The sequence below is a fragment of the Mizuhopecten yessoensis genome, unplaced genomic scaffold (assembly GCF_002113885.1).
Source record: "Mizuhopecten yessoensis strain PY_sf001 unplaced genomic scaffold, ASM211388v2 scaffold715635, whole genome shotgun sequence".
Lineage (NCBI taxonomy): Eukaryota > Metazoa > Mollusca > Bivalvia > Pectinida > Pectinidae > Mizuhopecten > Mizuhopecten yessoensis.
This window is the reverse complement of record NW_018479715.1, coordinates 1-24,803: the sequence shown is the minus strand read 5'-3', so window position 1 is coordinate 24,803 and position 24,803 is coordinate 1. Positions and strand designations below refer to the sequence as shown.

The 24,803-nt window shown below is 38.7% G+C and overlaps 1 protein-coding gene across 2 annotated transcripts; it reads left to right on the top strand.

Moving 5' to 3' along the window:
• The first annotated feature begins 538 nt into the window (after positions 1–538).
• LOC110441167 lies at positions 539–19,016 on the top strand. 2 transcript variants are annotated; one of them, XM_021484265.1, is made up of 7 exons: positions 539–670; positions 3,041–3,090; positions 12,770–12,904; positions 14,484–14,529; positions 15,152–15,202; positions 17,088–17,251; positions 18,251–19,016. In XM_021484265.1, exons 3-7 carry the CDS (start codon positions 12,812–12,814, stop codon positions 18,419–18,421), a joined length of 525 nt encoding a protein of 174 aa, XP_021339940.1. In that variant the 5' UTR covers positions 539–670; positions 3,041–3,090; positions 12,770–12,811; the 3' UTR covers positions 18,422–19,016. The 2 variants fall into 2 exon arrangements, with proteins under 2 accessions (XP_021339940.1, XP_021339941.1); XM_021484266.1 differs by lacking the exon at positions 3,041–3,090.
• The last annotated feature ends 5,787 nt before the right edge of the window (positions 19,017–24,803 follow it).

The following is a 24,803-nucleotide window of genomic DNA, read 5'->3' as shown; positions in this document are numbered from 1 at the left end:
ATTGAAAGCTGCTGCTAGAGGAACATTGAAATCTGCTGATACAGGAACATTGACAGCTGCTGATACAGGAACATTGAAAGCTGCTGCAAGAGGAACATTGACAGCAGCTGCTAGAGGAACATTGACAGCAGCTGCTAGAGGAACATTGAAAGCTGCTGCTAGAGGAACATTGACAGCTGCTGCTGGAGGAACATTGAAAGCTGCTGCTAGAAAATAGAAATGGTTTCCTCAGAAAGCAGTTTCGTGCTATAACTTTTAGTTATTACCTCACTGTAACACTATCGGAATATAATATTCTAAATTATTTGAACAGCATTTTGTTCATGAAATTGACAAATAGATTTGTGATAGTTTTAGAAATATAATAATGATTCAAGTACATGCAAATTGTCTATCAGTCTACATACTGTACAGACCGAGACACTACAATCTATGCAAAGTGAGTTACATAAGGTAATCCGAGATAATGATATCAGCTACTGAACATATTTACAGTTGGTTTTTGTATGATAACGACTGTTTGTTTTGGCTACTTTACTAGACATGTCTTAGGGGCGTTATCTGACGAAGTACTCATATTGCGAAAAAGAAGTATGAGCAAAACAGACGACTCTCCAATAATACTGAAGATGTATCCATCATGAACGAACTGTAGAGTTTTTGTCCTGCCGTAAGTTTTTAAGCAAATACTGATATTTTATTGCTCTTGTTGTAGAAACTGTAAATCTGGAGTACAAACAAATTAGATTATCTGTGATAGTACAGACGTTCAGAGAACTAAAGTACATGTAGAAAGATCAAGTTCATTCAATCTTGCAGATGATTATATGATTATTGTATTCTCCTGTATAGGACCGCAAGTCTTTTGCCACGTTCAAAAGTGTATTTTATACAACGATTTCTCACTCCGACACGATACTTTACCCGGGTGAGAAATCGTGATCAAATTGCTGCGTTTGTAACACGATTTTTCACCCCTGCATACTTTCCAACCCGGGTGAGAATTCGTGTTAGGAATAGGCATAATACCCGTTGTCATGAGTACGACCACTGATTTTTGTTTTTGGGCGTTTGTGGTATATTTAATAAGTTTAGAAACTTCTCCGCGGACGCTTATGATATTCGACATTCAGTTTTCCGAACAGACACAAATCACGACTTCTGACGTGCTGAGACGTATCGGGCTATACTTATTTCTGTTTCTGTTTTATAGACTGCAAAAATTGTTGTTGAATGGATTTTGATGCTGTTCTTGAAGATGGGAAAAACAGGTTCAACGTCCCCGCACAATTGCTGTGGAAGACTGACTTCTGATTAGTAGAAAGTTATGCATTGCCAAATTTCATTCCAATTCCGTGTGTGACCAGCGTTGGTTGTTTAGTAATATTTATTATCAAACGTGTTTGTTCAAATTTTGTATATATGTGTTAAATGTCGCTACGAACACTCATGCTACATTTGTTTTTTAATTGGACAAGAAAGGCTAACATAAGCTCGCTTTCATTGGTCGATATTTAAGTTTCGTCCTATTTCGTTCAAATTCGGTATGCGTGTGCATTATGACATTTCGATCATTTTCTGATGCGTCATGGGAGACTACGTGGTTAGTGTTGACGCCTTATGAAGCAGTCCCCGTTACAACTAGAAATATGTATATTTTATAATAAAAAAGAAATGTGAGTACCCTTCTAGAGCAACTAATTACACACCTATTCTAATAGGTTCATATTATATTGAGAGTTCGTGTCCTTTGTACCTTATGCTATCTCAGCCATTTGAGTTATTGGTGTTGCCTGATTAATGTAAGTTTACAACAATTTTTTTCAATGTTTTAAAATAAAGTTTATTCGAAAAAACACCAGGGATGAAATCCATCTAACAAAACCCGAATTGGGATAGGGAGCAAGGGTGAGAAATCATGCCGGATGAGAAAACCTGTCACCTATGCCCATATGTTTTGCACGAATTCTAGGTGAGAAATCGGTCGTGAACGCAGCAATTTTAGCACGATGTTTCACCAGGTGGATAAATCGTGTCGGGGCGTAACAGTGTCTTTTGACAGATGTCACAGCGAAATGGTAAACTCGGTGTATGCCGTTTTGCTTAGTTTCATCTTTGGTTTATATGGAAAGTCAATATATAGTTTTGTCTGTTGGCGTCCTTATACATATTAAAAGTCCTGCGCATCAGGCTAACAGTAACCACTTGTCCGTTTTCTTATGAGGGATGTGTACTTAACTTATAAAAAAATATAATAGTTATAAAAGTTAAAGTTACATAGTAGGTACTGTAGTCTAGTGGTAGGACGCAAGGCTCGTGACCGAAGGGTTGCGGGTTCGAGTCACGGCACGCCAATGTTTTGTATCTTTTAGCAAGATACTTTACTCCGCTTGTTCCAGTCTACTCAGCTGTAAATTAGTAAGTGGTTGGGGAGTGCTAGAATTGTTGAACGCTAGTTGTGAGCGCCGAAATGGCAGCACCGGCTGTATGCTTCCCGTGGGGTTGAGAAAGATATTGACTGGTTGCAAAGTCCCTTTAACCACGGATAATAGTTTGTGAATCGCTTTGAGACGACCTACGAACTAGGTTGTGATAAAGTGGTATATAAGAACCTCAAATTATTATTATTATTATTAAAGTTATGTGCTGTAGTGACAAAAGAATCACAGGGTAAAACATGGAGACTATTGAGGTAGCCTCTATGTATTTTACTGTAAAAAAGGGTAAATATCTTCATTACTGTGGTATTCCCCCTATATTTTCTCCTGTTTTTATTTCAGTGTTCTATGGTAGCAGTGTACAGTAGCGTACGGTGGCCATGGGTGATATTTTTGTACAATGAATACACTATGTAATATTATATGTATCAAAGTTTTAAAAATAAAACAGCACTAAAATTGGCATAAACATGATGAAGTTGACTACGTGGGCTTCACAAAAAATAAATCGAATTTGGTTTGAGACTACTTTTTTGGCCATTTACAAATCTGTGTCTACACATCAAAAGCTAGTTTTTCATGTAGTCTTTTTTTGTACACAGCACGTGTGTAAGTATTGTGAAAAATCCGGTTGAACGTCCTATGCCAAAACGTGAGTATTTCTGTTACCGAGTAGGTGATATTCAATTTCAGACAGGTTGTAAGAAAACAAATACTACTTGCGTGGGTCACATTTTGGGTTGAAAATCATGTTTTTTGCTATTTTTGGCGTTTTTTGATGTGGTAACCATGGTTTTCACAATTTCCTAATCTGGGGAAATCACTTTTTGAAAAACAAATCATTCTTCAAAAAAAAATGTATTCAAAATGTAGTGTTATGCAGGATTCATCCGCTATCCATGTTTATCTGAGACATGCCCTTTATTTTTAGGATCAAGCCATTTCTACTGGACTCAAACAGTCCATTGTATCACACAAAGCCATCCACTGATGAGTTTGGAAATTCAATTCCACTAATTAATTTCATTTATGCATATTAAACACAGGTTAAATATAAAATCAACATGTGAACACCTATTCGTATATCGATTGCGGTTTCATTCATTGTTTTCTCATCTTATACTGATTTTAAATGCAGTTTCCGTCGGTTTTCTGTTATATTTATACAAACTTTGAACGTTTATTAAACCCTTTGTGGCAAACATCTTGATAATAAATAGACTTTTGCTGATTTTCGCAAAATAAGATATCTTTGGTATATATGTTGGCAGCTTCATGCTGCTAGAGCCGTAGGTCTATTTCTGTTAACTTGTGAGTAGCCACAGCTTCAGGTTATAGGAAACCTAGGCTTATCTGTGTTTGCATGTTGGTACACGTAAACACAGTATAAGAATGTGAATGCATTAGGCCTACTTCTGTGTATGTCACGCTCGTCTATTTCATGAAACCTAAATTATAGGTGGAAGTAAATCTAATGATAATAGAATACAACATTTGATATAGCGACAAATCTAGCTACATGTAGAATAAGACAATCTAAAGCGCTTTACAGTATATAGATATACTATTTATACAATCAATGCAATTAGCATATATACATTAATCAATACAATTTTGAGGAATTTGCAAGAGCTGCCTTTTTAGGCACTAACAACTACGAGTCAAATGTCACCTGGCTAATATCTCCCTATGTGTGTATTCCTACGTGTGTGCTGGAGATTTTTTGTGTTCTTTTTGTAGTGGGGCTGTGCTTCCGACGGTATCATTTATAGTACCACCTTACTTGAATGCTACAGCACAGATACCGCAACATCAACCTCAGATCCTTTAATACTGGGTTGTTGGAGGTGTGTGGGCAGGAGAAAAAAAATGTCTCTCTACTTGTGTTCCTACCTTTTTAATGTTAGAAGCGCCCAAATTTTAGTTTTATACTAGGTTCATTGCTAAACAGGCACTCCTGAGAAATCGAAATAGTGAAATTGTGAAAGAAATCAACCTTGTGTCAATTCAATTCAATTGGCACCCCCACTGACAGAGTGATACAGCGGACGATAAATAATTTCCATTTTAAATATATTTATTTTTTGGCTATTCCCTACTGATAGTTTCTGTGTCCAGGTTATATCATCGCACCAAAAATGTAAACAAGAAGTTAAAACGTCGCACACACAAAAGAAACTAACAAACGTTAGAATTACAAAACACTGCGCCATACATTGTATATTGTGATACCGTACTTTCAGATATTTTTAAAATGGTGATGCGTTGGTTCATTTTGCGCTGTATTTTGAGTTGTTTTTGCTTGGCGATAAAAGCACAACGCAATGTTATGTTTTGTGCAATATTACTTTATGTTTATCAGAAGTTTACAAACGAAAGAGTAAGTAAAAGTCACAAAATTACCTCCGAAAACTCCGCCAATATATGTATATATTTTACTAAAATAAATTTCATCCCACTAGATAAACGTTATTTAAATAAACTTAAATTATTTTACACCAATCATGTAGAAATTTATTATTTCTACGATATCTTTGTTCTTATCGGGTTTAGCGTCTTATCATTAGCTAAGGGAATTCCAGGACGAGCTTCAATGTGTGTAATGGATATACATTGTATGTAAATGAGCAGGATATTGCTAACATGCTAGAAAGATGATAATGTAAATTGTAACTTTTAGCTTAGAATCGCTCTTGTTTTCTTAGTAACTAGAATTAAAAATGAAATGATATTTTAGAGGGTAAAGTTAAGAGATAATTGTAACATTTTTGTTTGAAATATAAATTAAGCAAGTATTAGGCCTGAGGGCTGAAATGGACAATATTCGACCATACAACAGTTTTAGGTGTTTTGTATTCTAAACACGCAAAACCTACGAAATACTTTTTTTATTTTTTGTATTTGTATTTTTTTGTAAGAAGAGATTAATATAAGAGGTGGATACAGATCTTTAAATAGAAACAATACTGCAATACATTTTTATCAACATTTAACTGATTTTGAAGATTTTTGTCCACCAAACTTTTTGTGATTAAGATACAGCTATGGAAATTACTCACGGAAATAACGTCGTTGTCGAATTAATGCTAATCCGATTTAACTTGCATGGTGTGACTAATATAGATTTTAAATAAATACATTTTAACTTATCATTGAATCAGTTAATAGCATCGTATTTTACATACACTAAATCTCAAGGAAATCAATATAATGTAAAACTAATAGCAATTTTATCTTGTTAATTTACATTGCAAATGTGTAAATACTTTGCAATCTCCATATCGTTTACACAACGTGTAATATTTAGAGTTCATATAGCATGCATGGTTCGATACAGTTACGATATAAAGGAGAAAAATATATAAACTGCAGCTGTGCTGTTCTTTTCCTGACGTCAGTTAATGATTTCATATCCATCGTTCTCCATCAAGGTAGTGGATGGTATAGTTTACTGGTGTCTTTCTATGATGTTTGTATGTACGGAGGTAGGTAGTAAGTAGGTAGGTACTGTTAATGTCTATGTCAATTAATATATATGAAAATAAGATTGCCAAACAATTCAGCAAAAACAAACTAACAATATATCACGTTTCGGTATTCCTGTTCAATTATCAAAATCAGAATACAACAATGAAAACATGTATTTTATATCAAAAACAATACTTACCACGTCCAATTATTATGCAAATGATCTCCAACTACCAGTTCTTTAACTCCGAAAGGAAAGTTTAAAATGCCCCGCGCAAATACGAACCTACGCCCTGTCCAAACCGGACATACGGGTGTAAGATGCGCGCACCTCCAATTTCCTCTTTTCTTGAACTCGAAGAAGCACATGGCTGTCGTTTTTTACCCTGGACTTCGTTCAAGTTTTCATAGGGCGGTAACCTGTGTCATTGTTTGTTTTCATTCTTTGTTTATTATACCAGTTTCCCTGCTATTGTTTATCTATTTCTTTTTGCCTTTTTTCACCGTATTTCGTTGTAAAACGTCGGTACCATTGCCACGTGTTTTGGTCCCCGTTCGTTTTCGTGAGTGTTTAAATTCAAATTATTTTATTTTACAAATAAAGGCTGAATTGTTAATTTATCTTGTTGTTTGTTAATCATGAAGGACTCCTCCAAGTCGGACAAACGGGGTAAGAGGAAGGACAAGACTCGGTCCTCCTCCGGTAGTACCGGCGACCCCATGGAGAGTCCTTCGGCAGGTACCTCGTTGGCAGAGCCCTGCCGGGTCCCAAGACTATTCAGCCCTTGGCTGGCTCTAGTCTAGAGAGCACAGGTGTTGGCTATCCTGTTGCCAGGAAGGTTGGCCCCCCTTCCATTGGTGTTAGTTTATCTCTGGAAAGGGTGGACCCTCCTCCAGTCTCTGACTTTTTGGTTAGTCCTTGAGCGTCTGTTGGTGGGGATAGAGTCATGAATGTGGATCATTTTGGGTCCTCTGCTGTGATGGGGAGCGGCAATTCTTTGAATTAACTGGGCCCCACAGAGTGTAGCAGTACTGCTACCCCTCATGACTCTTCACGGTCCCTTCTCTTTCCTGGTCAAGTATCCGGTATCAACCCTGTTGGGGTCGATTCCGTACCAGCTTGCACCATACGGAACCCGTGGGCCGCGACCATGGGTAGTGGAGAAGATGACAAGTCTGACAAGAATCGGGCGACACCCCATGGTCTCGGGTATGAGCCCTTTGGGCCTCGTGCTTCGAGTACTATGCATCATGGTTTTGGTGCTTTACAGCAGGAAACTGGTCATATGTCTGGCCCTAGGGCTTTCATTTTTGGTTTCGCTCCGGGAGGGAGTGGCGGTTCACCTTTTCCTTTTGGTCAGGGTAATCCTTCCCGTGTACCCACTGGTCAGTTTGATCAGTACTGGGGTCACTCCTTTCCTTCTTATGGTCCCAGGGCCCCATTTCCTCCATTTCAACGCAGGTTATCTTCCGGGATTTAATCAGGGTTGGGTACCGGTCTCACCTCAGCAGGTTGGGGGCTCGCTGAATGCTCGGCTCATACCCACCTCTGGAGCTGGGGAGAAGTTTGTGTTTAAAAGACCTATTAGGGCTTTGAGGACATCTCGCTCCAAGACCAAGATCCCCTCCTCTCGTAGGTCTTCAGAGTCTCATCTTGGCCCTTCGGAGCCTAAGAGAGCTTGTAAGAGGACTTTCTCAGAGAGTTTCCAGAACTCTACCTTGCCCTTTCCAGTAGATACGTCGGTGTCTACTTCCAGGAGGGGTACTGACATGGAGAAGGGGGACAAGGACGATGACGTCGGAATCTGAAGATGATGAGTTGTCGGCTGAGATTTAGGTAGAGCCTGAGGTTGAGACTGAAACCCATCGTGCTCTGGCGGGCACGCGGGCGCTTCGCGCCGACGTAGCCAGAATCCTCGGGAAGGAGGTTTGTCCTCCTCCTGCGGCGTCTGCCATTCCGCAGGCGACAACGCTGCTGAGTCCGCTTGTGCTGCCTAAGGTTTCGGCTCGTTCCAACAAGTCATTGCCTGAGGGTTCTATTGTTTCCTCGGCTTTGGCTGGTTCGTTCCCTCGTGCATCTGGTGCATCTGGCCTGAAGCTGAGTTTGGCAGATTTGTCTGAGGTTAGGTCCTCAGACTACGCCATTCACGATGCCAAACTTGAGAGTCAACCAGCTAAGCTTGAAACTCATGAGCTTCGGCAATGGCCAGGACCGGCGACTGACCAGGTGGTGTTCTCTGCCAAGGAACACCACAAACTGGAGAAAATCCTGCGGCTTTCTCTTCAGGTACTCTCATATTTTGATTTCCTGACGGTGACCCTTTTCCGTTTATCGGAAGTGTCAATAGGGGAGTCAGAGGTAGATGAGAGTGTGTAGGATAGGGTGACCTCATCCTTGCACAACTGTCTGGAGGCCTCTGTGCTTAAAGATAAGCCTATTGAGGAACCTTATTATTCCAGGCTTTTGTCCTCTCCCTTCGAGTGTCCTTGGCTCTTCGGGGGTGCCCTTCCTTCTATTCAGAAAGAAGTTAAGGATAACCCAGTAGCCTCATTACTTTTAGTTTCAAAAGGATCGGCTGCTGGTAAGAACAAGGCTAAGTTGAGGCCTCGCCAAACTCAGTCTGCGGCTAAGGCTAAGTCTACCTTTAAGGGCAAAGCCAAGGGAAAGGACAAGCAGAGTACTAAACCCTGTGGGGGTAAGAAGCAGTATTCCTGACTTCTTCCCTCCTTCAAGTAGATCAGAGGTCTCATTTACCCGGTCTATTCACGGTCGTAGACAGCCACATAGACGTTTGGGAAGGGCTTTCCTTCCTCAATGGAAGGAGATTACTCAGGACAGTTGGGCATTGCCAATAGTTGCGGAAGGATTGAGCATCCCGTTGTTACGGGAACCTCCGCTCACAGCAGAGCCAATCTTTTTCCCATACCCGGTGGATCAAGAGAAGGCTCTAGCTGTCAGACAGGAAATTGCTACCCTAATCGAGAAGGGTACAGTCGAGGAGCTCCCACGGTGCCGGTGCTCTCCAGGCTTCTATTCCCGATTTTTTTCTGGTAAAGAAGAAGTCGGGAGCTCGGCGCCCGATAATAGACCTAAGTGCCTTCAATCGGTTCGTGGACTCTCCCCACTTTCAGATTGAGACTCCGAGAGGCATTATTGCCTCAGTCGGGGAAGGAATGTGGGCTACTTCAATAGACTTGAAGGATGCCTACTTCCACATTCCCATCAGGAAGTCGGACAGGAAGTATCTTCGCTTCTCATGCGAGGGCAAGATCTTCCAGTACCGGGCTATGCCTTTTGGCCTTACCACAGCCCCAATGGTTGTTACCAAACTACTGCAGGTTGTGGTAGGTTTCCTGCACCAGCGGAGTATCAACATACATATTTACTTCGACGACTCTCTCATGCTTCATTTACTCAGGGAGTTCCTTGTGTAGGATACTCGACTAGTTCTGAGTCTTTTTCTCAATGTCAGGTTTATCCCCTCCCGAGAGAGGTCAGAACTGTCTCCCTCCCAGGAGTTTGTGTTTCTAGGCTACCGGTTCAACGTAGCCAGGGGTATAGTCCTTCCAACTCATCAAGGCAAGGAGTCTGGTGCTTCAGTTTATCCAGAGTTCTGTGGTACAGGTTCGTTGGTACCTCAGTCTGCTTGGGTTTCTCAACTCACTAGCAGATGTAGTTCCTCTTGGCTGGCTGCACATCAGACCTCTGCAGATGTTTCCTCTCAGCCATTGGGTTCCTGCGTCGCGCGATTGGGAGGCTTTCATTCCTCTCAGTCAGTCGGTCAATGAATTTGCCCAATGATGGACAGTTCGGAACAATGTCCTGAAGGGGGTGTCCTTGCACAAGAGCTCACCCACCATGACCACGTATACCGATGCGTCCAAGACAGATTGGGGGCGTACTTGAACGGGCAGGCTCGCTCAGGTACGTGCAGAAACCCTATCAAGACGTCTTCAGCCGGTTCTGACGGAGTGGCAGCTCGATCCATCCATATTCCGAGCAATATTTCTGGTTTGTGACAGGCCTCATGTAGACCTATTTGCCACAGCCTTGAACCATCAGTTGCCGACGTGTGTCTCAACCGTTCCAGATCCAGCAGCATGGGAAGTAGATGCTCCGTCTCTGGACTGGAAGGGGTTGCATGCTTACGCCTTCTCCCTTCAACTTGGTGGCCAAGGTCCTCCAGAAGTACAAGGAGCAGCCTTGATCCCTAATTCTGGTGGCTCCCTTGTGGCCGAGGCAACCATGGTTGCCTCAGCTTTCTGAGTTTCTGGTGGAATGGTCTCTGGTCCTCCCACAAAGGTGGAACCTGTTACGACAGCCGAGGTCCAGAATCGTGCACTCCCGCCCGGCTATACTGCACCTTCACGCGTGGAGGCTATCTCCGGTGGTCTCGTGCAGAAGGGGTTTTCTGGACAGGTGTCAGACTGTATCGCTAGGTCCATCAGGTCTTCTTCCGCGGCAGTCTACCAGTCTAGGCGGAGCATCCTCTGCGATTGGTGTGGTCAGAGGCAGGTTGACCCGCTTAAGGCCTCTGTTCCTCTTATTGCAGAGTTTATACTGCATTTGTTTCGCAGTAAGAAATTAGCTCCTGGTACCATTGCCGGCTATCGGTCGGCTTTATCTGGTATTGACAGATCTAGCGTTAGGCGTCTAACTCCTCAATCGGATTTAGCTTTGGTTCTGGAGTCCCTTTTGGGTGCTCCTTACAAGCCTTTGAGTCAAGCCTCCTTGAAATTCTTGACATTCAATACTGTGTTTTTTGTCATCCTTGCCCCGGGGAGAAGGCGTAGCGAGGTTTATGGCTTATCAGCGTCTTCCTCCTGTTTACGTTTCGGCAGGAGTTACTCTTCCGTGACTATCAGGACGGAACCTTCTTTCCTCGCCAAAAATCAGGTTCCGGGGTTTTCTCCGGAACCTATCCGCGTTCCTTCTCTCTCTGACCTGGTTGGTAAGGACGAGCGTGATCGTCTTATCTGGCCTGTCAGAGCTCTCAGACATTATCTGGGCAAGACAGTGGGGATCGAGTATTACAGTCTAGGCTTTTTCTGCCCATCAAGAGTTGCCAGTTAAGTATTTCGGCACAATCCGTCTCCCGATGGATTTACCAGGTTATTAGGCTGGTTTATTAGTCTTCTTCTGATGATGTCAGAAGACCATTCAATGTTAGGGCACATGATGCTAGGGCTCTGGCAGCATATTGGGCCCTTCTCAATGGCGCTCCCTTTTCAGAGGGTATGTCCTCAGCCTTTTGGCAAGGACACGCTACCTTTACAGAGTTCTATCTGAGATCACTGGCGTCCTTCTCAGAAAAAACTTTACTCTTTTGGTCCGATGATTGCTGCCCAGTCAGTGGCTTGCCCACCCACCTCAGAGTAGAGTGTTCTCTGTTTTTAGATTTGTATGCGTTAGCATGGCGACAGAAAATCTTTGCTTGGCAATGATCTTTCTATCTTTTAATTTTGGGTGCTCTATATAAGAGCTTTTCCTCGGTATTAAGGTTCCAATTGACTGTGACCAGTGTACCGCCCTCCTGGATTAGCCATGGTCCTGCCGGATAGGAGTATCCACTAGGTAAGACGAATTCGCATAATAATTGGACGTGGTAAGTATTGTTTTTGATATAAAATTGAGGTTTTTTTTATGTAAGACCCATTTTTATGATAAAACTACTTACCACGTCCAATGTGAGCCCCTCCCTCCTCCCTGGCTCCTCCGGCTCCTTTAGGCTGTTTGCTTTTAGGTGTTTGTTCGTGTTTCGAATAGAGGAAGTTGGAGGTGCTCGCGCATCCTACACCCGTATGTCCGGTTTTGACAGGGAGTGGTTTCGTATTTGCGCGGGGCATTTTAAACTTTCCTTTCGGAGTTAAAGAACTGGTAGTTGGAGATCATTTGCATAATAATTGGACGTGGTAAGTAGTTTTATCATAAAAATGGGTTTTACATAAAAAACCTCAAATTCAATTAAGCATTCATGTTTTTCCCCGTTAATGTATATTTTTTAGTTCTCTGTGCTATTCATAGCCAAGAGACTATAGTCATGGTTCTAAAATTCTGTCGGAGTTTTGCTTGTAATCGTATCAGGGTTATAACTATGCATTTGTGGGAGAATATTGTGATGGTCGATTGCAAGTTTCATACAATTGTTGTTCTATTTTCTTGTAAATGTTCTCAAAGTTAATTAGTACTCTTGTTATTACATGAATTTTGACATGCTAAAAATAGCACACACGCCAATTCACAGCATGTGTAGCACCCACTATACACGGTGTGTGTATATTTACGGCCAGACAGGGAGCGGGGCCCCCTTCCGTGTCTTACAGACACATTTAGACTATAGTTTTGAAAAAATACGTCATTGTTAACAGACTGGATGCAAGGTCTCTTGAGCAGTTCCAAGCACTTCAGTCATATGCCGAGAGAACTAAGTGGCCCTTGGCTCTTGTTTTCATAGGTGTAGGAATATTTTTAGATGACTTAATAATCGAATCCGTGCCACTCTATCTGTTTTAATCCGATAATAAAATGTATTTAACATACCATTACCCTATACACGAGCGTTTGAATTCAGAAGTTAAATATAGACTGCCGAATCCATGCTAAAGTTTATGTCCTTTGTATTTCCCCTTCTTCTCACCAAATATCCGTACGGCTAACCTCTGCCGGTCAGATCAGCTATTTGCTTACATATCAACATGATAGAATATTTTACACATTGGCAATAAATGCAGTGAATCCAGCATGATTAAATCCATACGCTTTCAATAAGATTATCTATCGAACTTCTTCAAAGATAACAAAAGAATTACAAAACAGTGGATGACCCATTTGTTTGACATACCTATGAACTGTTTGTAAACAGGCGTATGCTACCTCTGCTGTATTGGCCACTGTCTGATGTGAAATGTCCATTCCTGTTCAACCAAAAGGCGGTCCAAGGAATACAATTAGACTGGCAAATAATAATGATATTGAGGAAATTATTCGGCTGACAAAGGTAAGTTTAATCTAACCGTTTTTAGTGAACTGGTCTAATACATGTACATAATTATATATTTACAACTATTATTGGGAAGACGAAACAAATAAAACAACGAATGTGTTTTTAAACGTGTTTCAATAGATGAAGATACGAATATCCTTGATAAAACAACTAAGCTTTACTTTTAATATGCAGACAATCGATATATCCATGCATGCCACAAAACATGTGAGAAAAGGGCCCTACTGGACGTGTAAGGGTGTGTGAGTGTGTGTGTGTGTGTGTTAGTGTTGAAGACATAATTATATAAATCAATATTCGTTCCTCATGTCTTTTTAATATAATTTTCTTGACAACTTTAGTAGTTCTTTATTTTCATTTTTATTAAAAGACAAAACTTGTGTTGCAATTGTTGTCATTTTTAATATAAAAAATACGATTTTATGTTCAGGGTATGCATTTAAATCTTAACTTAGTTTACTACAACATAGACAGTAAATTTCGATTGAAAATAAATATCAAATAATGTAAAGTGAAGAACGAAAATCATATACAATAAGTAACATTAAGTTAAGAACGAAATTCATGTTCTAGCAGAAAGATCAGACAATAGGCGATTCCTACATTTCTGCTTATATCTGGTATTGTCAATACTTAATTATTATACACTTGTAGCATAACCATAAAAAGGATACAGAAATCAAGTTAAAATGGCCGCACTGACACTATTTTACACACATTTATAGTTTTACAGAGTTCAGGGTCATATCAACAATGTATTGTCGCGACGTGTTTAAAATGGAATTCCTCCAACTCAAATCAGGACTTCAATTTATTTAATTTTAATTGTTTTAGAAAAATATTTAATCAGGGAACCCCCTGAAACCTCCCATCCTACCCCACCCATACTCCTAGATCTGCCCAAAACAGGAACTTTTATTTCCATTGGAGAAAGTGTAAAGCAAATTAATCAAATATCTGCCGTTAACTAAAATTTGAAAACATGTTATTCCCTATGTAATAGTACATGTAAATATACTCGTAATCCACCTGTTTGTGATTTTTGTAGTAATTACATATAAATGCCTGTTGTTATAAATTACATGTTACATCAGTCTGTGAAAGTAAATAAACATGTGATACATGTTTGTGATATTTACATTTTATACAAGTGAAAAACATGAGAAAATATATATTGAAATTTCGAGTTGATAAATATATTTTTTTATTTATTATGTCGAATTCAAAATGTAGTAAGTCGAAATTTCGAGTTGATATCTCGAAATGTTAAGATATTAAGTCGAAGAATTATTTTAGTATGTCGAAATGGGGAGTAAGCATATCGTAATTTTGAGATATAAAGTCAAAATTTCATTTCGATGCATTGGGTCAAAATTGCTACACAGTGAACATAGGTACGCTGTTTCATTTACCGTGTCAAGGGAGACAATTTACTATAAACCTCTTGCTCCTGTTGTTCACCGGCGGTTATCATTTTGTTCAATGACCCTGTTTTAAGCGTTTAATAACAAGGTATGCATCTTGCACCAGAAATATATCGATACTAAAACATATCAAAATACATTCTATTCAGGAGGAAGAATCACTTATTAGGCAGCCGATTCCACTATCAGGTGAACGTAAGTGTTTCAGACAATACTATAGGATCAATGCTCATTTCAGCTCGGTGAATGGGCAATTTAGAAAACTTTTTCGAAAAATTACATATGCATTCACTGCTAGCAAATACAAAAGCATGCAGAGTTTAGCAATAAAGGTAAGATATTTTAATGACACATCTTACGCCCGCCACCATCAGCGGAATCATAGTCTTGGATTTACTATTCAAGGGGCCGGTGTTCTCTATTCTGTCTTGTTGGCCCCAATATGTGAGATTTTAATATGATTAACAAGTGGTATACATTAATCCTCTCTTTATCCTACTGCTGTCCAGTAAAGAATGCAACTTCCATGATATTGAAGTAGGAAATAATGACACATATGAGTTTATTATGGTGAAATATACAACAAGGTAGGGAAATGTTGGAAATGATTATCGAAGGCCGCTTACAATCGACAAAGGCAAAGAGTACTGCGGCTCGCGTGTTCACATTTGGGTGGAAGGATTTGTTAAAGATTTGTATGTTCGTGGCCTGTTGGAAATTAGGAAAAGCATAACTTTTAACAGATGAAAAAATGTCGTTACTTCAAAGATTCAGAAGAATATATTGTTATATGTTTTTCTTTCTTTTTGACGAATAGGTTTGAGGCAAATCATCAGCGATTTCGAGTGTTTAGTAGTCGAGCAGACAGGTGAGTCATGTCCGGTAACATTCTGTCCGTCTGCCGTCACTTTGTCCGAGGTATATATCATCGTCCGTTTCATCTTGATTCGCAAAATGTGTATGTGAGTAACGATAGGGATAGCATCCTCAATATTTCAGGGGTAACGTTCATTTTCGCTATCTGCACCCCTGTGATACGTCATAGCAAAAGCAAAGGATCAGTGTGCACGACCTTGGGAAGGAGACGAGAAGACTAGTTTGATCCTTTGATGTATATCTAAACAATCTAACCAAAGGATCAGTGTGCACGACCTTGTGGATGAGAGAGAAGACTAGTTTGATCCGTTGATGTATATCTAAACAATCTAACCAAAGGCTCAGTGTGCACGACCTTGTGAATGAGACGAGAAGACTAGTTTGATCCGTTGATGTATATCTAAACAATCTAACCAAAGGCTCAGTGTGCACGACCTTGTGGATGAGACGAGAAGACTAGTTTGATCCGTTGATGTATATCTAAACAATCTAACCAAAGGCTCAGTGTGCACCACCTTGTGGATGAGACGAGAAGACTAGTTTGATCCTTTGATGTATATCTAAACAATCTAACCAAAGGCTCAGTGTGCACGACCTTGTGAGTGAGACGAGAAGACTAGTTTATCATGTTGTGTACATCAGAAACACAAATATGTTATTCGCACATTTGTAACTAGTTTGAAGACAAAACAGTGAAACACAGTGAAATACATACGTAGACATGTACATGTAGAAAAGTCGCAAGGTGATAGCTTTTATTTCTAATAACATTAACATGAACAAAATAATCATAGATTAAAATAGAAAATTTGATTTAAACACTGTTAGCTGCAAAGTCCATACCTGATACTGTCAGCAAGCCAACTCTCCTCAGTTCTAAAGACTGTTTAATGAATAAGCAAGAGTCCAGTATAAACTGCGAGTTGTTTGTAGATAATATAGAGGTCAAATAATTGGTTTATAAGGTAACATCATTGTGATAAGGAGTGCATTTTTGGAAATATTCTTTTCTGGCAGATTCATTAAGGAAACAGTGAAAAAAGAAGTGAACTTCATTTTCCAATACAGTTCATTTTTACAGAGTCTCTGGTCTCTTAGTATACTTTTGAGACGCCCCATGGCTAGCTCCAGTTTGTGTTGATTTAATCGAAATGTAGTAAACATTTAATCAGAAGAATTTCGCGGTCGCGTAACGGTAAAACTTACTGGCTTTGAAGTCGTGCGTTGATCCTGTAATCTTTAAGGGACAAGTATTAGCCTAGTGATTGGTCAGGTGTTTTATTTTACCTGACATCAATCAAATAGCAAGACGCGTGCCTTCAACTTTGCTTTGACATATTTCAGGGGTGCAGAGAGCTAAAATGAGCGTAGCCCCGTAAAATCGAGGCTGTATATGGCGGGCGGATGGTCGCGTTCTGAAATCGGGCTTGGCCCATTTGTTTAATTAATAAAATGGGTGCTTTTTATAAATAATATATGCTAAGCGGGCATTGATAGGTGTGATAACGTTAATGTTCAATTATACACATCATATATATTATTATAATATTCTTTATTTAAACTTTATAACATAAGCAGGCATAAGTTTGTCATGCATACGGTCAGAACATAACAATAGAAATACATGTATTCACCTTAATCGTACAGTAAGATATAATGTAATAACAAGATTTGAGGACAATCGTGCCACGTTTCCTAATATCTAAGATATAAGGTGTTGAAGTGTCGAGAACCATAGTGTTGAGCTTTTTACATGCTATATCATCATTCTTTCTAAGCCCCTTTACAACTTCACAGTCCTGACGATACTATCTTTCGAGAGGCGCAGAGTCGGAACTATATTTCAATATGCATACAACACAGTATTATATTTTCAGAGTTACAACAAGGTTCACCCGTCAGACTTATTGCATTCCTCCTATTTCACCGTGGCTCCCCTTCGTTGACGGATCATTCATCAGTATTCCAGGATCTCGTTGTTCCGGTTGAATACAGACAAAAAGAAATAGAAGCAATATGTGTATTGGAAAGGGTTTCCAAGGTGAGCGACCAGATAAAACTCTTTAGAAATCAAGGTCATGGTACCAATGGCCATTGGTTAGTCGTCAGGAACCTGAACGTCAGAGGTTTTGCACTTGAATAATTTATAAATAGAACTGTTTCCTAGAGAAGATTGGTGATTTGTGATGGCTTTCTGAAAATAGCTTTTTAAATCAACTCTTGGGAAAAGCTAATATTGAACCATAACTCATAAATGTATGCTTTAGTATGCATATATGCCCTCAACCAAATGGGGGTTTGCCATTATGGTTATCTTACTTAACTTTCAAGTTGTATAAAGACATGAGGTTAGCCAAGAAATTTTACTAATGTGCGTTATTTTACCATGAAAACAATCCCTTTTTGAGGACATTTAACTCCAGTAACATTAATATCATATGTGGCAAAGTACACCATATATTTGACTTCTTTGAAATATAATATCCCTGTTTCCAGTCGGAGAAACAATTGCCATTGATTATGACGTAAGCACTGAAGGTCCAGGCTTAAAATCCTCAAACGTGACGTCACGTTATTAATACAGTATGTGAATAACATGAATGTTTAATAAAAAAAAAATACATAATTAATACAGGAGTTGCAAAACATACAGTGGCGATAACATACTGAATTATTCAATAACTGATCAAGGAATAGTTCAGAATATGTTCAGGTCAATCAAGTTAGCTTTATCGCGATGCGAAGGAAACAGGACATATTTACTACTATTCCCAGATCAAGCATGCAAACCATTACATGTAATATGGACTTGAAATAAATATTTTTTAAATCAAAATAAAATTATTTGTTTGCCATTAATGTTTGTTAACGACTGCAGATTTCATATCGATGTCAACAAAAGGTTTTTGACGTTCTGGTTTTTGTGGTGTCCCAGTTATATGTTTAACTATGCACTTGCTCACGTGATACTGTGTAATGGTGTAAACAGTGTTCTGACTTACCGAACAAATTAATATTTAATAAAGATTTTTATTTTCAGATATCGTCGGAGGCCAATTACAGCTACATGAGTTGGTGGGTAGATGACTGGAATACAGCAGCGACCACCTTATACAAACGGATAACTCATCGCGCGCCCAGTGACACTCATCCGAGTCAACACTCCATTCAAACTCCAGCAAATAAAGCTAAAAACAAACCAAAACTATGACAGTGCAGTGTAGCGTAAAAATGCCATACGTATTTATTAACGCACGTGTAAACCAGATACATGCTCTTGTCAAATACTACTGCTAGATACCTTCAATAAAATGAAATATTTTATAGATTTTTGTTTATTTGGTCGCAAGTGGTTTAACGTACTCGCCACGTGTAAGGCTTTGCAAAGACGGGTGTCTAATGCAACACCATCGGAACGAACGAGTAGATAAGAGAAAGGAGAACAGATCCATTATGATTTCTTTAATGTCCTTTAGTAGAAGACAAATAAGAAAACCCTTCGACTCTACAGAGGCCAAACTCATATAACCAAAGTCTTCTTTGTTTTCTCTGTCTCTCAAAAATGTAAAGTGAGTATAACGTTGATTGTTTTGATTTCTTAAAAAGACAATTATCTTGTTTCCAATACGACTGTTCTCTCATTGCTTATAACGGATTCTTCATTCCTTCCTGTATTGGGATTCCTTTACATAGCTGTTTAAACATTTCGGGAACATTTATAAGCAGCTGCCACCACTGGACCCTCGACAATGCCCCAATGTGCGATGATAAACCGGTCGTATTCACGTGGAGCATGACGGATGTTACCCACGATGTTGGCCTCTGTACAACAAACAATAACGTCATACGTATGTCATATGAACAGACAACAGCATATATAGGAGTGTCATATTAAAAGTAATTAATATTCTGATAAATATATAAAAGTCAGTTGTTGTAATTATAAGTTTCCAATGCATTTCTGGTTAGCGTACACTTTTAAATAATTATATATTTAAATAATTGGTCAATCAGTATCCCGGATGACTTAACACATTATTGTCTTTATATCACTGTCTTCATGGTACGGGAGGTAACTCGTTATATCCTCCATATAAAATTCATCAAGTTATATGTCTCATTTTGGTTCATATATGTATATATAGATTGGCTGCCAAGTACATACTACGGGTATCCTACGTTCCTGTTGGCTAGTACGTTTGTCTATATATATATTACCTTTACTGACACACGAGTAAGTTTGTCTATATATAGATTACCTTTACTGACACACGAGTAAGTTTGTCTATTTTTACAATCCGAGCGAATGGAGATGTTCGCTCAAGCATGACGGGTAACTTTATGAACTGAATGAACACTAAATCAAAATAGACAGAGTGACACATATGACGGCTACTTCCGATGGGAGAAATTTGTTAAAGATTGTTTGTTCTGATTTTTTTTTTAAAAGCAGTTTTATGTTGCTAGTTTTTTGTTACCATTAGTACATGTTTATGACAGTCATCCGTCATTTCAACATTCTCCTGCCGATATGAGTACGAAATCGCGGTTGCTTCTTAAGTGCGCGGAAACCGGTAACACGAGGATACTTGGCGTTCGTGTCCTCCAACTTTTCTACTGTTCATATCAGCTGTGACACGTTTTACCCTTTGTGATACATAACCATACCTATTATTCACAGTTAAACATTCGATCACTGACCAGTTCAGTCAGGTCCTGGACATTTTCTATGACTTATATGTCTACGGTAGTAATCCATAAACTAGTCTTATTGATTCTGTATGTAACTAAATAATACCGTAAGACCATTTTTACATTCACATTACGATCGTGTATCAAATATAGTGTGACGTCTCTGTATCGATTATATGACAACCCTCTACTACAGTGTAACCTGTCGATAACGACAACCTTACTGATCCAAGCATTGTCAGTATATGACAACCCTTTACTACAGTGTAACGTCTGTATAATGACAACCTTACTGATCCTAGCATTGTCATTATATAACAACCCTATACTACAGTGTAACGTCTGTAAAACGACAACCTTACTGATCCTAGCAGTGTCAGTATATGCCAACCCTTTGCTACAGTGTAACCTCTGTATAATGACAACCTTACTGATCCTAGCATTGTCATTATATAAAAACCCTATACTACAGTGTAACGTCTGTAAAACGACATCCTTACTGATCCTAGCAGTGTCAGTATATGCCAACCCTTTGCTACAGTGTACCCTCTGTATAATGACACCCTTACTGATCCTAGCAATGCCATTTTATGACAACCCTCTACAACAGTGTAACCTCTGTATAACCACAACCTTACTGATCCTACCAATGCCATTTTATGACAACCCTCTACAACAGTGTAACCTCTGTATAATGACAACCTTACTGATCCTAGCATTGTCATTATATGACAATCCTCTTCTACAGTTTAACCTCTGTATAACGACACTCCTACTGATCCTAGCATTGCCATTATATGACAATCCTCTTCCACAGTGTAACCTCTGTATAACGACACTCCTACTGATCCTAGCATTGTAATTATATGACAATCCTCTACTACAGTGTAACCTCTCTATAACGACAACCTTACTGCCCTAGCATTGTCATTATATGACAATCGTGTTCTACAGTGTAACCTCTGTATAATTACAACCTTACTGATCCTAGCAGTGTCAGTATATTCCAACCCTTTGCTACAGTGTACCCTCTGTATAATGACACCCTTACTGATCCTAGCATTGCCATAATATGACAACCCTCGACTACAGTAAAACATCTCTATAAAAACAGCCTTACTGATCCTAACATTGTCAGTATATGACAACCCTCTACTACAGTCTAACCTCTGTATATCGACAACCTCACTGATCCTAGCATTGTCATTATATGACAATCCTCTTCTACAGTGTAACCTCTGTATAACCACAACCTTACTGATCCTAGCATTGTCATTATATGACAACCCTCTTCTACAGTGTAACCTCTGTATAACAACAACATTGCTTGCTGATCTTAGCATTGCCATCATATGACAATCCTATGTATGAACCGACCACCTTCGAGAAACTGACATTGATATAAAATGAGAACCATTTATTATGACGTTACCAATCTCCACCGACCACTTGACTGTTGACCATATACATATTAAAGTGTGTAAGATCTAGTATGGACAATATTTAGGCTATAGTCTCGATCTCAAACGTCTTTCTTGAGAAAAATCTAGGATACTACTTCTTATATAAAGATTTGGTTAGATATATGAACTTTTTGAAACACATTAACGTGCTGCCTCTTCAATGGAATCACTTTCTAAAGAATAGTTGATAAGAGATTGAAACAAACACGAAATGTTTTGAAAATGAACTTCCCAACCTGTATGAAATCTGGGGGCGGGGGGGTTATGTCGAATAATCTAAGCACATTCAATCTACTTCAAATAATTTAAAAACTATGAGTTTTAAAAGCCTTGAATCTGTGACATTGCTTGACAGATTAATTAAGGCATATGGAAACTGTAAACACGCGGATCTGTCAACGGGAGATAACTCATAATCACGATATATTCGTATACGTAGTTTTTGATTGTCGTCTCTTACTAGTTTTACATCAAGACGTCAGATACTTTTTATACAGTGTGTAAACGATGTCATATATCAGATAAAGATGATTGTGTGTTTTGAAGTTTAACGACAGGTGCAGCTGAAATGTTTTCACCTAAACAACATGAGGATGAGAGTACCACAGGGATGTTACAGACAAATGGCATCACGTGATATATAATTAATATTAAATAAGTCTAACATTTGGGACGCACCTATCAATGACAAAAGCTGAAAATGGTGACCTACGAATATTTATTTACAAAATGATATTGTACAAATATTTGTATCTGGAATGTTAACGATTTATCGGAATGGTCTGCTGTCAGTCAATAGGGATGTTATTGTTTAATCTGTACAGATTCATCAGCTAAATCAATTCATTCTCATGTCGTTATTTTAAACAATTCCAGAGCTACAGCTTCTGTACTATAAGTTTATGAAGGTTTTTTTTTTCAAATCAACAAAATTAACATTACAACCTATCCCACTGATCCACCGTTATACCAACGAATCCGTGTTGTTACAACGAATAAATGTTTCATTTTTTTATCAACTGATGATATTTATTTATATATTTATCTATTGATTATATTCGTCATCATTTCCCCCAAAGCTAAGCTATCAGAGCACAGTGTCTATAAATTAGAATGTTGCCACAATCTCAAAAAGTGAGAATATGATAAAGAAACAAGTAGTCTACGGTATGTCCATATTCACTACTATTTCACACAGTTTTGTTCCACAGAGTTTAATTACATCTATAGTCAATGGTGACATTGTCCGACAATAAACTTGATAATGTGATCCACCAGATTGCCCGCTCACTGTCCTTTTTGTGTTAACGGTGACAAGATAGCATATCACATGTTTACATCTTTCTATAACATTTGTATTGGAACGTCGACGAAATTGATGATGTGACACATATGAGAATAACCAAATTCTTCTTCGTTTCTTCTCTCTCGGTCTCTTCAAAAAGCGCAATGCGTATTACATTATTGACGTTTTCTAAAAAGCATTTAACTTGTTTCCAATACGATTGTTCTCTAATTGCTTATAACGGATTCTCCATTCCTTCCTGTATTGGGATACCTCTAAATAGCTGTTTAAACATTTCGGGATTATTTTTAAACAGCTCCCACCACTTGAGCCTAGACAATGCCCCAGGGCGGGGGTCGTCAACTTCTCCCCGGAGGCGCGCGATGATAAAACTCCTGTATTGACCATGGACGTTACCCACGATGTTGACATCTGCAAAACAGAGTAGAACGATTATAGGCGTGCTATATCAAGAGTAATTTATAAACTAATATATACATAAAGAAATCTTACGATCTTTCTGATCGAAACTTGATATAAACCTTTAACATGTCTAATATTACTCTGTGCACATCCGAGAGGTCCAAACGATGATTCCCGCGTCCCCGAAATCTAAATAGTGTCTAAACGAAATTGTTCCCTGGCGCACCTCTCGTTTTACATGAAAACATATATTTATTGTTATGTAATGCATGACATCTACTAAAGCGATAGTTTGCGATCTCGATACCACACTAACTATCATCATGTTTTTAAGGTAGGCGGCGAAACGCAATGACGTTAAACAACAAACTAACAGACATATAAACACCATTTACTTAAGTATTACCTCTCTATACCGAAATTAACTGAGCAGAACCTTATGATTATACGATAGATATTTTAAAAGCGTAGACCCTCTATAACGACCCCTTACTAATATATGGATTAAAACTCGACCATTTAATATCGTGTAACCTCTCTATAACGAACATCAACTGAACGATGTAATTAGATTACAAACGTTAACTATAACAGAACCTCTCTATTACGACCATCAACTGAACGATGTAATTAAATAGCAAACATTTACTTAAACGCAACCTCTCTAGTTCGACCATCAACTGAACGATGAAATAAAATAACAAACGTTTACTATAACGCAACCTCTCTAGTACGACCATCAACTGAACGATGTAATTAGATTACAAACATTCACTTTAGCAGAACCTCTCTATTACGACCATCAACTGAACGATGTAATTAGATTACAAACATTTACTATAACGCAACCTCTCTATTACGACCATCAACCAATAAGAACATTGTGAATTTAAGACAACTATATACTATAGCGTTACCTCAATATAACGATTATAAACTAATCAAACATTTTGATTATATGACTTCTATTTACTATTACCTTGCTATCATATCACAACCCCTTGCTTCAATGTAATTTCTCAATACCGGCCACGATACAGGTTAGACTATTGTGCCTATATGGCAACTATTAACTATCACGAAACCTTCCTATACTGCCCACCTAATAATACAAAAAATGTGATTATATCACAATCGTTTATTTCAATGTAACCTCACTATAGCGACCACCAACAAATCATTATGTTGGATGGCAGTTGATGTCGATCTATTCTAGCAATGTTGACCTGTACTCAAAACTATATTTGACTATTTATTGTGATGACGATTAATGTAAGCAACTTTGATCTGTTTAATTAACTAACAATTAATATATATCGACATCGGTTTGTGAATAATCTGTATCAGCAAAATATCAGTAAGTTAGAAATTGCTATATTTAAGAAAACATAACATGCCCATAAGATCTGGTCAACGGCTATGGGTCAAATACAGATCCACTTCAAATACAAACATATATATATTGTTGAAATATATGGAACGCCACGACTGTCTTATCTTTATTGTCTGTATGATGTTGGGTTAACATATCATTATGTTGAGTTAACATGTCATTATGTTGAGTGGACATGTCGTTATAGTGAGTGGACATGTCGTTATAGTAAGTGGACATGTCGTTATGTTGGGTGGACATGTCGTTATATTGGGTGGACATGTCGTTATGTTGGGTTGAATTGTCATGACGATCGGCTAATTTGTCATTATGTTGGGGGACGTGTCGTTGTGTTGGG